This window comes from Rhinatrema bivittatum, chromosome 1 (assembly GCF_901001135.1).
Source record: "Rhinatrema bivittatum chromosome 1, aRhiBiv1.1, whole genome shotgun sequence".
Taxonomy (NCBI): Eukaryota; Metazoa; Chordata; class Amphibia; order Gymnophiona; family Rhinatrematidae; genus Rhinatrema; species Rhinatrema bivittatum.
In genome coordinates, this window is record NC_042615.1 from 62960369 (window position 1) to 62973784 (window position 13416).

Consider the following 13416-nt stretch of genomic DNA (forward strand, 5'->3'; position numbering starts at 1 on the left):
CTTTATACAGGCTCCCCTGTTCCATGACCTGAGCTCTGAGCCAACCCACCACCACCACAATCATCCACCATGACCACCACCACCTTTACCCAACTGGAGCTCCAAGGGGAACCCTTGGCCAATAATGTACCTTTGTGTAAAAAAGGTTGGCTTATCCCTGTTCCTAAGTCTTCAAACTCCTTTTGTTTAAGTATTGCTTTTTACAATTGGGCCGATATAGTACAGTGCGCTCTGGTGGAACGCACTGTTAGCCCGCGTTTGGTCACTCGTTTTCGACGTGCTATTTTTACGCCTTATACAGTAAGGAGTAATAGCGCATCGAAAACGTGCAGCCAACCCCCTCCCGAAACTAATAACACCTGCAACATGAAAATGCATGTTGATGGGCCTATTAGTCATTCCCGCGCGATCCAGAAAGTAAAATGTGCAGCCAAGCCGCACATTTTACTTTCAGAAATTAATGCCTGCCAAAGGGAAAGTGTACAGAAAAGCAGAAAAAACTGTTTTTCTGTACACCCTCCGACTTAATATCGCCCCAAAAGTAAAAAAAAATAAATTTAAATCTGCCCGCAGCTCACGGGTTGGAAGACAGTCGCTCAATTTTGCTGGCGTCCGTTTTCCGAACCTGTGGCTGTCAGCGGGTTTGAGAACCGATGCCGGAAAAATTGAGCATCGGCTGTCAAACCCGCTGACGGCCGCCGCTTCTGTCAAAAAGGAGGCGCTAGGGACGCGCTAGTGTCCCTAGCGCCTCCTTTTACTGCGGGCTCTCATTTACATTTTTTTTTTTTTACTGAATCGCGTGCCCAGGGAGAGCTTGGGCACGAGTCGGGAGAGCGGGCGCTCGGTGGCTCTCCCGCGGGTTTTTCTGTATTGACCTGAATGAGCGGCAGCCAGAAAGGGAAGCAGCATTAGTAGCCCTAGGTGCAGGTTATACCACATGCAGCAGTGTGGGGACGCTCACTTACCCAGTCCTCATCGGCACAGAAAGGCCAGCTCTTCTCCTGCTTGCAGGCCGATTGAGCGCCATGCTCTACCACCCGAGGCCCCCGGCCTGTGGCTCCCGTTTCGCTAAATTCAGTTTCCTGATCAGCCGCCTGGCACAGAAACAGAAAGAAAGGCCCTGGGTTATTGGCAGAGTTTTTCAGTTGCTATTTACAAAGGCAAAAAAAGCCAACAGGAAAAAAAAGCAACATTCCTGGGATGGTGCTTCTGTGCCAGCTTCATTTACTCCTCTGGTCCTCTTCGCAGTCTGTAGTGGAGCATCTAATCAGTAACAGTTATGGCAAAGCCCCTGGTTCCCTGCGCTTTTGTTTTCATGGTAATCTGTTATTACGTGTATGTTTATATCTGTCTATTTTATTTAGAGTGTTAGTTGCTATTGCATTGTTTATTTGTTGTAGGTTCTTGTTACTTTCCTTGAGCATCTCATGGCACTAGACTAAAACCAAGTAAACCAAGGAGTAAGTAGCAAAATTTGCTCTCTGTTTCAGAATGTCTCTTTTTTTTTTTTTTTTTTTTTTTTTAGCAGCATATACAAACACTGTCCAAACTGGGATGCAGAAGCACAAGGACCTCTTGCGGCTGGTAGGACCTGTAAGCCCATTCTGGCTGAGACTCCATATGCCTTGACTGCTATTGCTCCATCACAGCCGATGGGCCTAGTACTGGACCCAGCCACTTTTCCCGCCTTAAGAGCTGCAAGGTGAGGGGAAGACAACAGCAACAAAAGCACGGAGGTAGGAAAGTGTGGGGTGGAGGAACACGGGCAAGCAGAGTCCTGGGCTCAGCTCTGTCTAGTCATGGCACTGGGAAACACTATTTGCACAGTATGTTAATAACCGAGTGAAAAAGAGAAAAACAACAACTGAAAAGGTTTCCTCTGCAATAAATGAACTCTGTAAGCTTTGAGACTGCCATGGGCAGCTTTAACATTGATACAAAACATATTGAACAGGCAGATCAACTATGATCATCTTAACAAGATGCAAGCATTCTTTTTCTTTCTTTCATGAAATAACCAGAGGCTGAGCACATTAGCGCACCTAAGGGTTTTATGAGGAAGCATAGGATTTTAAAATGTAGCATTATTTAATGTGCACGCAGCATGAACACTGACTTTTTAACACGGAATGGATGTGAGTAACTCAAGACAGTCTGCCTTTTAAAATGGGAATTTAAATTTAAATAGTATGTCAAAAGCAATTTTCTCCCTATAACTCTGTTATCAGGATTACTAGTTTAGAGATAGTCAATGAAGTTTGACTTGATTATACAGTAATAGTTAAGTTGCTGCAATAATATGTTCTTAAATATCTAATTAGTAAAATAAAATTACCTTCCATGGGCATGAATTTTCATTATTTAATGGCAATATATGGGTTTGTTTTGTGCTGCAGAATTTCTACCTTTTGGGTCACAGAATCTGTCCTTAAGCTTCTGGAGCTTTGAGGATAGGACTCTGCCGTTTCCAAAGGTTCTGTGTATCACCAAAGTAATCTTTTTATACTGATTCCTTAGATTTGGCTGGAGGGGAGAGGGAAGACTTCCAGTCCCCAGGCTCTGCCAGTCTTTCCAGCTGCCAACTGCTGGGGTGGCTTCTGGTTTTAAACCTGGGAGGAAGATGCTGGCGCTGTCCCCACCTCCGGCTTTGTCACCTGCCCTGTTGCCGGTGGGGATTTACTTAATTTGCTTTAAGGTGTCCAAGTCTTAATTAATTTAAGATGGTAAATGCCTGCTCTCTCTCTCACTCCCCCTCCATGTGGGGGAATCAGCATGCCTGGAGGTAGTGCGCACATAAAAACATTTTTATTTCTAGAGGGCTGAGGTCCTATAAAGCTTTGAGAATCTACTGTATTTGAAACCAAATTATTATTTTATTTTTCAGTTGGAAGGTAAATTACCCCACCCCCCCCCCACCCCCATACCCAACAGCTTTCTGACTGGCAGCCAGAAAGGAAAAGGAATATTGCCCAGCTTCCAGTGCCCCTGCTATCAACCTTGTGCCGTTCGCTGGAAATACTTAAAATATTATACAGTTTTCTTCTATCATTTCACTAGAGGCAATAGTTATTTTGGATTTAATAATAATGTGTATAGCTTGTCCTTTTCTGTAATCCTTATACATTTTAATGTAATATTCCTCTTCCGCCTGCTTCAAGATGGATTTCAATGTTGAACCTAAGCGTCCTTACATGACTTAGACTCACTATAAATATACATTATAATACTTGATAGGCTGCAATATCATTATTCATTTAAGACTCTAAACCTTGCTGACCAAAACCAGGCTTCCAAAGCATTTTTTTTGGGGGGGGGCTAAGGTGAGACCGTGCAGGAGCAATTAAGGCTGACAATGCCAATTCATTAAATAAGGGTGGCAAGAATAAGGAAGCGACAGAGGAGAGAAAATTAAAAAAAAAAAAAAAAGCAGAGAATGATCCATACCCATACTGTGCCTGCCAAGCAGAGCAGAAAGCAGAGGCCCCTTATCTGTAACATCTCTTCGGAGGCACTGGGGAGCAGGGCTCAGACTTCAGTGATAGCTTTCCTCTTTTCTTCTTGCCACTATATAGAGCTGGGTTGGGAGCCGGGATTAATCATTATATACCCGTCTGTTTACAGGGTACATACTGCTGCCAGGCTGCCCCCACACCACCGCAGGCCTTCTGATACTTGCACAAGACCCCTGTGTTTGTTTGCTCCGGCCACTGCCAGATGACCTAGTGTCCTCTTACTGTTTCAATATGTGAGGAAAAGAAAAAAAAGAGATTTTAGAAAATAATCTAGCCTGCAACATTAAAGCAGTTATGTTACAATACATACAAGGACCAAGTTCAGCATCTTAACCTTGCTTTAAGTTTAAAGTGTATTTTATTTCATTTTAGCATGGCATAGTTTTCCAAAATGCTACTAAATATAGCAGACCAGTCAGCTCAATGTCAGTGCTGGACAAAATGGTGGAAACCATTGTTAAGAATGGAATTACTGGGCATGTGGATAGACAGGGATGGATTCTGCAAAGGGAAATCTTGCCATACCGGTCTATGAGAATTTTTTGAAGGTGTAAATAAGATGTGTTGTGATTGTGGATCCTTGAGCTGGCTAGGATGTGAAGAGGATTCGCCGGGGGAAGGCCCACAGCGGAACTCGTAGCCGGGAGGAGGTACAGGAGCAAGAGACCCAACAGGACCTTCACCTATACCAGCCCTCGTTCCCCGCAGGTTGAGCCCTTGGGTACCGGGGCCGGCAGGACTTAGGAGGAGGTCTCCTGGTGAGAAGGAATCTGGTGAGAGGTCCGAGTCGAGGCAGGTGGCAGGACAGTGAAGACGAGGCCAATCCAAGGTCGTGGCGGGCAGCAGAGGTGCGGGACGAGCAGATGTACCAGAAGTCAGGGCAGGCAGCAGACAAGCGGGAACCGGAGACAAGCCAGAGGTCAGGACGAGCAGCAGAGCAGGAATACCAGAGGACGTACCGAAGTCAGGAGCCAGAGAGACGAGCCAAGGAAGGAGCAGGAACCAGGAATAGGCGAGGATGGAGCAGGAATCAGGAACAAGCTGGAACAGAGCAGGAATCAGGAACAAGGTGGAACGTCAGGAACAGCAACTCACTCTCACCAGAGAAGACCCATTGCAAGGCAAACAGTAGAGCTCTCAGCAGGGTTTAAATACCCGAGAGCGACTGATGTCACCTCCGGGGCCGGGCCAAAGTTTCCCGCCATGGCCCCTTTAAATTTAGAGCTCTTGCATGCGCGCTCCTAAGGGCCAGGGCCAGTGGCAGAGAACTGGCGGCGTCTCCCTTGTGGAGGGAGCGCTGTGGGAAGGCCCCGACAAGGCCCGGACCAGAGCGGAGGACGCCGCAGTCAGCTGGAGTGACCCCGAGGTAGGTGGAGGGGCTGGCCGCGGACCTCCGCAGGCCGGGACCGTAAAAGTTGTGGATTAGGTTGAACTGGTTGATATGATGTAGCTGGATTTTCAGAGGATATCTGAGAAAAGTCTCTCATGAAAGGTAACTCAGGCAATTAAAAAGTCATGGAATAGAAGACAGTGTCCTATTGTGCATTACATGAGAACATAAGAACATGCCATACTGGGTCAGACCAAAGGTCCATCAAGCCCAGCATCCTGTCTCCAACAGTGGCCAACCCAGGCCATAAGAACCTGGCAAGTACCCAAAAACTAAGTCTACGCAGATGATGTACAAATACTCATCATTTCTTTGCTAAAACATGTTCTTCTTACCAAAAGTTATCAGATTGCATAACTAAATTTTCAGCTATGATGTGTCTGCTATAGCAATTGTTTATAAATGATGTCTTGGAGCAATGAATCACTGTTATATCCATTTGGCTTGCCACAGGTTCACTAATGGGAATTCAGACAGACCTGTCATGTGATATGTATATTCACAGAGAAAATGTATTTGATGTAAAATTCTTCCACATGTGCAACTTGTTTGGTGTATACATGGTTCAGTGTCCGTGCAATAAACTGTACATTGGGAAAACAACATGTCAATTTAGAACTCGAAACTCTGAACATTGGAGTTGCCTAAAACAAAAGAGAACAGAAACTCCATTAGTATATCATTGGTTATTGAAGGGTCATATATTTGATGAGTTCATTTTTGTGTGTTTGATTTGGTGAAGAAACATCCCAGAGGTTGTGATTTAAGGTATTCCAGGCATCTAGCCTGGTCCTGCACAGGTAAATAGGGGAACACTAGGGTCACTGCCTCACAAAAGGATACTGAACTATTTACAATCTGGCAAGTTGCTAACCCCAAGACAGCATGGATTCACCAGGGAAAGGTCCTGTTAGACAAATCTGATTGATTTTCTTTTTGATTGGGTGACTAGAGAATTAGATTGAGGAGTGCCTGATGTGATTTAAGAACATAAGAACATAAGAATATGCCATACTGGGTCAGACCAAGGGTCCATCAAGCCCAGCATCCTGTCTCCAACAGTGGCCAACCCAGGCCATAAGAACCTGGCAAGTACCCAAAAACTAAGTCTATAAAGAGTGACAATGGCAGCAGTGGGATTTGGCTCTTACTGCCATCAAAATCTTTTTTTTAAGAAGTGAAGCTGAAAAGATTCCATGAAGACATTCAGCTGGATGCTTCAGTTAAGTATTCCCATTTAATAAATATTCCCCCAAGGAAGGTACCATTTGGGAAAACACAAGCCCTTTGGAGGAAATGATTTATGGCAAATGTTTGGGGATACTTTCTGGTAAACCTTTTGCATTAAATTAGGTTGGATTAAGACACAATCATTGGAGCATTTTTTAAAGTATTCATTCTTTTGAGAAGTGCTGTGGAAATATTTCTTTAATGCTTTGCATATTTTGGGGGGAATTTAATTTTTTGAAAACTTTCTTTTATGTGGTTGTGTTAATTTATTTAAAGTGGTTTTTTTTAATGACAATTGATTGTACCTGGATTATAACTGTGATGTGCAGGATTATATTATTATTGGTCTGTAGGAATGTCTCTTATGCACTCCTTTTTGCATAGTTGTCTTCATTGTCATATTAGATCTGGTATCAAATTTTCTCAAAGAATTCTTGTTTATTCAATTTTTGAATGAGTATTTTGGGGATACTCCTAATTTTTGTCACTGAATTTCAGTAAAGCTTTAGATAGTGTCTCACATAGGAGGCTTGTTAATAAAATGAGAAGCTTGGGAGTGAGTAACAAGATGGTGGAGTGGATTACAAACTGGCTGATAGGAGACAGCGTGTGATGGTAAATGGAACCTACTCTGAAGAGAGAACCGTGTTAAGTGGAGTGGCACAGTGATCTGTGTTGGGACCGGTTCCATTCAATATCTTTGTGAGCAACATTGCAGAAGAGATCGAAGGTAAGGTTTGTCTATTTGTGGATGATGTTAAGATCTGCAACAGTGGACAAGCCTGAAGGAGTAGAGAGAATGAAAAGTGATTTAAGAAAGCTTGAAGAGTGATCGAACATTTGGCAGCTGGGATTCAATGCCAAGAAGTACAGAATCATGCATCTAAGATGTGGTAATCCAAAAGAGTTGTATGTGATGGAGGGTGAAAGACTGATGTGCACAGACCAAGAGAGGGATCTTAGGGTGATAGTTTCTGGTGAACTGAAGATGGCAAAGCAATGTGACAAGGCAATAGCTAAAGCTAGAAGAATGCTGGGATGCCTAGAGAGAGGAATAACCAGTAAGAAAAAGGAGGTGATGATGCCCTTAAACACGTCCTTGGTGAGGCAGTCAGATGAACTCAGTCTGAAGTAGTCTGCAATCCCGACTGCGAGATACCAGAGATAATCCAGAAGCTGAGGTGTAGGGCAAGTGAAAGGGTCGAGACCCTGCTCCACACAACAGATGGAGACCCTACGCCACTTTGATTGGTAGGACCTCATGTGGAAGGCTTACGAGAAGCTTCCAGGACTTGTGAGATGTTATCTGAAAGGTTGAGGGTCTGAAATACTAGCCTTTCAACCTCCAGGCTGTGAGGGCCCATGACCAGAGGTTCGGGTGGCGCAACTTGCCCTAATCCTGTGTGATGAGCTCAGAAGAGGAGCCCAGATGTATGGGTTCCTAGACTGACAGGTTGTGCAGGATCAGAAACCAAACCTGTTGCGGCCAATGCAGGACTATCAGGATCACGGAACCCCCATCCTGCTGGAGTTTCATGAGGGTCTTGCCTATGAGTGGAATCGGAGGATACACGTACAGGAGACCCGCACTCCAGGATTGGGTGAAGGCATCCACGACTGGTTCTCTGATCTCCCTGTACAGGGAATAGAAGCAGCTCATGTTGTGGTTCTGGGGGGACGCAAAGAGATCCACGTCCGGCAAACCCCACTTGCGGAAGATCTTGTGCACCATGGAGGGGTTGAGGGACGACTCTTAGGAGTGAAATGTCTGACTGAGACGGTCCACCATCACATTCTCCGTCCCTGCCAGGTGCACTGCTCGTAGGAGCATTGCTCGTGACAAGGCCCAGGCCCAAATCTACGCTGCTTCCTGACAGAAATAGGAGCCTGTGCTCCCCTGTTTGTTCATGTACCACATGGCCACTTGGTTATCTGTATCAAGACAACCTTGTAGGAAAGGCGATCCTGGAACGCATAGAGGGCATACCGCATTGCCTGAAATTCTAGGAAATTTATTTATTTATTTTATTTTAACACTTTTTTATACCGGCATTCGTAGGAAACATCATGTCGGTTTACAAGTAACTGAGAAAGGAAATTACAATGAACGGGGGAGGGGGTAAACTGGATGATATACAAAAGTACAGGAGAAGAGAGTCAGCAAGCAGAGTTACAACTATTTGCATTCATATTAGGAGTATATATGCAAATGAACTAAAACAATGTTAAGGGGCATGTGCACTTAAGAACTTAGCATATGAAACTTATTTACAGTATGACAGAGGCAAGTGCACGTATGTACAATTAAATGCTGGTGCAAGGGGGGGTAGGGAGGGAGGGAGGGAAGAGGGGAAAAGGAGTGGAGGGGGTGGAGGGAACAGGGTGTATTAGAGAGAGGGTACTTTCAGGGAGAGGTTGCTGGGGGGTGAGAGGGCGGGGTAGGGGGAGGCTAGGGGCGCTAGGGGAGGGAGGAGGGGGGTGCAGGGATGTTAGGAGGGAGGGTATAGGGGTGGTAAAAAGGGAGGGAGCGGGGGGGGGGTACTGGGATGGTATAGGGGAGGTCAGGGAGAAGGACTATAGGCTGAGCTGGGACTGAGGTGGTTCAAGGAGGACAATGACTAGGATTGAGAGGAGTTGGGGTATGCCTGTTTAAAGAGCCAAGTCTTGATTCCTTTTTTGAAATGGCTCAGGGACGGTTCTAAGCCATTCTAAACCAGAAATTTCTAAGCCATTCTAAGCCATTTCTAAGCCATTCTAAACCAGAAATTTATCTGGCATATCGCCTCGGGCTTCGACCTCAGGCCGTTGACATGGGCACACCAGCCAATTTTGGAGGCATCGATGGTAAGGATCACCTGAGCCGGAGGGGGCTGAAATGGTAGTCCTTTGCTCAAGTTGGCCTCCCATGCCCACCATGCGAGGGAGAGTTGGAGTGGCTTGCTTATCTGTACCAGCGCAGAGAGTTCCTGAGAGGCTTGGTGCCACTGGGAACACAGGGTCCACTGTGTCACTCTCATTGCCAGTCGGGCCATTGAGGTGATATGCACCAACGCCGCCATGTGGCCCAGCAGTTGCAGAAGCAGGTGAGCCAAGGCCGTCTGAAGGCGATGGATGGATCTGACGAAACCTGCCTGAGTGGTTACCCGTTCGTTGGGAAGGAATGCTCTGGACACTGTGGTGACCAGGTCTGCTCTGATGAAGCTGAGCCGCTGGGATGGCATGAGCTGGAATTTTGGGTAACTGATGAGAAACCCCAGCGACTGGAGGACTTCGACTTTCAAGTTCAGGGACCGGAGGCCTCCCTCCCTCCCTCGAGGAACTCCCGATGAGCCAGTCTTCCAGATATGGGAACACGTACACCCCATTGCGGCACAAGTCTATCCCCACCACTGCCAAGCACTTGGTGAAGACTCAGGGTGCGGAGGCAAGGCTGAAGGGCAGAACCCTGTATTGAAAATGTCTCTGGCCTACCACAAAGCATAGGAATTTACAAAGAGGTGGGAATATGGCGATGTGCGCAAAGGCGTCCTGCAGATCAAGAGAGCAGAGCCAATCTCCCCGATGAAGAAGTAGGATTAAGATGCCTAGTGAGACCATCTTGAACTGCTCTTGCTTCAGCAACCTATTTAAGGCTCGGAGGCTGAGGATGGGATGGAGGCCACCTGTTCTGTTTAGAATAGAGTAGATCCCCCGGCCTCGCTGGGCTTGGGGAACTGGTTTGACGGCTCTGGACTGCAACAAGGCCGAGAGTTCCAACTCGAGGGTTGCTGCATGTTCCATGAGGCTCCTCCCCATTGAGGGAGGGGTGTCCGGCAGGATCTTGAGAAGGTTTAGGTGGTAGCCCCATTTTAAGATGGTTAACACCCATCGGTCGGTAGTGATGGATGTCCAGTGGTCTGCGAATAAGGCTAGCTGGCCTCCAACCGGTAGGCTGGGACCAGTGGGAACCGGGGTTAGGCTGCTGCTCTCTCTGCGCCAGTCAAAAGCCCACTGCAGGGCAGAGCTTAGGTGTGGGCTGGGCCCGAAGTGCCCATTGTTGGCAGGGATGACCCTTCAGGGCAGTCCAAGCCATACGAGCTCACGAGGCCGGAGGATAGTATCTCTGCTGCCTGTAGAAAGGTTTCCTGGGGTCTCTACGTGGCACACTGCGGTCACCAAGGGACAATTGATGCAGGGTTTCGTAGTGATCCTTCAGTTGGGCCACTGCATCTCGGACCTTATCCCCGAACAGGTTTTCTCTTGTACAGGGGAGGTCAGCCAGCTTCTCCTGGACCTCAGGGGGACGATTGGAGGCCTTAAGCCAGCCGCTGATACCCTTGTTGTCGTCTCAAATACATCATAGGCCATTCGCACTTCATGCTCGCTGGCCTCGAACCCCTTTTGCATAATGGACTCCAAGCCTTCCTGGAACTGCTGCGGGAGACCTTCAGTGAGCTCCTGGACCTGCTTCCAGAGGTTATGGTTGTACTGATTCATGTACAACTGATATACTGCTATATGGGCAATAAGCATAGCCCCCTGGAAGACCTTGCGGCCTAGAGCATCCAAGACTCTGATCTTTTTCCGGAGGAGTGAGTGCGGACCTTTTCACCTTCTTCTGAGCTGACTCTACTACCACGGACTAATGTGGAAGTTAGCTCTTCTGGAAGCCTAGGGCCTGTTGCACTAAATAGATAACATCCGTCTTCCGGTTAACCGGAGCCTCGGTGTTCCCATAACCGGTAGAGGAGCTCAAGGAGAACCTGGTGTACTGGGACAGCCACCACCTTCTTAGGGACACCCATGAATTGGAGGACCTCCAACATTTTATGGTGGGCGTCCTCTTCCATCAGTAGTTGGAATGGTATGGTCTTCACCATTGCCCGAACAAAACTGGCAAAAGATAAGTCCTACAGGGGTGAGCAGCGTCTCTCATCTGGAGGTGAAGGCTCCGATGGAAGATCATCAGAAGCATCTGAGAAAAACTCAGAGGAAGTATTGCCCCATGGGTCATAAGGGGCCTCCTCCTCACCACTGAGTTGTCTGGGTCAAGAAGGAAGGTCGAACCCTGGTTCCTGGGGCACCGGTATCGATGGCTGGCCAGAAGGTCCTGATATAGGTCACACTGGCTTCGAGGGTACCGGGACCTTCGAAGACACTGATGGAATCTGGGGTGCTGGGGCATCCAATGGCCTGAGAGCGGGATCAGGCATCAATGGCGTTGCCTGTGGTGGCAGGTGTGGAGTCGCATCCTCTTCCAAGGAACCTGGAATCAGGATGGTATCTGAGGCAGGAACCGGTGGTAGATGAGGCCCCGGAGGACCTCTGGGTACTGGCTGCATCAGTAAGGCACCGAGCAGCACATCCAACCTTTCCAGCAGGGCGCCAACATCAAGGGTGTTTCCTGCGCCAATATGAGGGCCGGCGCTGGTGGCTGCTGGAGGCCCTGGAGGGTACTGGGCACTGCCTGCTGGCCTATGTGGTCTAGCTCCTCCAGAAATGTGGGCATAGTGAGCACCGATGCGGGAGGAGAAGGCAGGCGGGGCATAACCTAGGTCTACGCAGGGATCCGTGGAGGTTCGGTACCCAATTTGGGTACGGAACCTCCACGGAGGCAATTACCCAATTTGGGTAATTGCCAGGTTCTTGTGGCCTGGTTTGGCCTCTGTTGGATACAGGATGCTGGGCTTGATGGACCCTTGGTCTGATCCAGCATGGCAATTTCTTATGTTCTTATGACACTGTGTATCTGCGGGGATAGTGGCATGCTGGGCTCCATCTGATGATGCCATCCATCTATGAGGGCTACCATCCTGCTTATCCTGAGAAAATGCCTTTTCTTCGGAGGTGGTGAAGATGAAAACAGTGAAAGAATTCAAATGGGCATGGAATAAACACAATGGATCCCTAAAGGCTAGAGGATGGAAATGAAGAAAAGAATGCATGGGGGAAACTTGCTGGTGCAATGGTTACTACCCTTAACCAATAAATCTTGATACTTTTAATGCAACTCCAACATTGCTCTTTGCTTCAAAGGCAGGGGGAAAGGGGAATAGGATTCAGACAGCAACCAATAAGGGCCCTGACTTTTATGGTCTGGGGAACTGATAAGCATGGGGGTAACTTGCTGGTGGAGCTGTTGTTCTGTCCCCAGCAGTGGGTACATGTTTGTATCTGTCTGTATTGTAGTTTAACTGTGTTTAGTGCAGTACTCATTTCTGAGGATTCTTGATAACGAAGCACTGTTTGTAACCCACGATAAAAATTCTGTGAGCCTTTGTCTTTAAGCGCCCCCCCCCCCCCCTTTTTCTCACCATCGGGAGAGCTTCAATCTTATTCAACCTAACAAGTTTTCCAGGGTGCCTTATAGGTTCAAAGGACTGCCCTTCATGTTCCCCCTGTGTTACATGGTTCTTAGGCTAGCTGCCATTGGACCCTGTCCTCTGCCTCTAGCTGTGTGAAGGCATTTTTTTTGGCAGCTCTTGTAACACGTAGCAGTTGTTCCATGCTTGTCTCTGAGTAGCTGTGTGCTCTGTGTTACCCCCTGAAATGGATTGGGTTTCACCTTTCCTCTTATTGCCTTCTTCTATGGACTAAATCAGCCTCATATTCCTCTCATCCTTCTCACCTCTACAATAAACTAACTCCTGCAACACAAGAAACTCCATTCTCCCTTCTCCTGCCATAGTTCCAGTTACCAAAGATTCTTGCCTGGGGCTTGCATCTGAAGTGCAACAATTGTAAGTAAGGTTTACTTGTGCAATAAACAATTTCAGACTTTACAGAATCTTTGTCATGAGGACTGATTGGGGGGAAAGTTTAGCTGCCTGGGTAATAAAACATGGATGTTTTATGTGAGCCAGAACAGCTGTAACTACCTTTAACAGAAGGCTTGAGGATACTACCCTTAACCAATAAGCCTTGATGCTTTTGAGGAAACTGTAACATCACTCTCTACTTCAATGTGTGTGTGTGTGTGGGGGGTGGGGGGGGGGGTGGGGGCAGAAACAGGAATCAGATTCAGAGACAATCATCACAAGCCCTGACTTTTTTACAGTCTGGGATACTGATGCACAGACATAAGGGAAAAAACATGGGACTGCTTCTATGGCCAAGTCCATATGCAAAGCACGACAAGCAGCACTATCCGAATTTTTAAGAAGGCTCATCACCCAATAAAAGTGTTGCTGGCAGTACATTTTTGTGTTATCAAAGGTGCTGGGGATAACTGCACAGAGCAGCAGTTGCTACCCTTAAGAGAAACATGGGACAACTGGTACAGCACAGCAGACACTACCATGGGAA

The 13416-nt window shown here is 47.3% G+C and overlaps 1 protein-coding gene across 1 annotated transcript in view; it reads right to left on the bottom strand.

Annotated features, from left to right (window-relative positions):
- Nucleotides 1-3547, bottom strand: part of LOC115096974 (fibrinogen alpha chain-like) — a 37155-nt gene extending 33608 nt beyond the window's left edge. The window contains exons 1-2 of the mRNA XM_029612365.1: nt 3445-3547; nt 966-1094 (exon numbers count right to left, since the gene is read on the bottom strand). Of these exons, the coding sequence (XP_029468225.1) occupies nt 966-1094; nt 3445-3498 (183 nt within the window). The 5' untranslated portion in view covers nt 3499-3547. The remainder of the gene's footprint in view (nt 1-965; nt 1095-3444) is intronic.
- Between the last annotated feature and the right edge of the window lie 9869 nt (nt 3548-13416).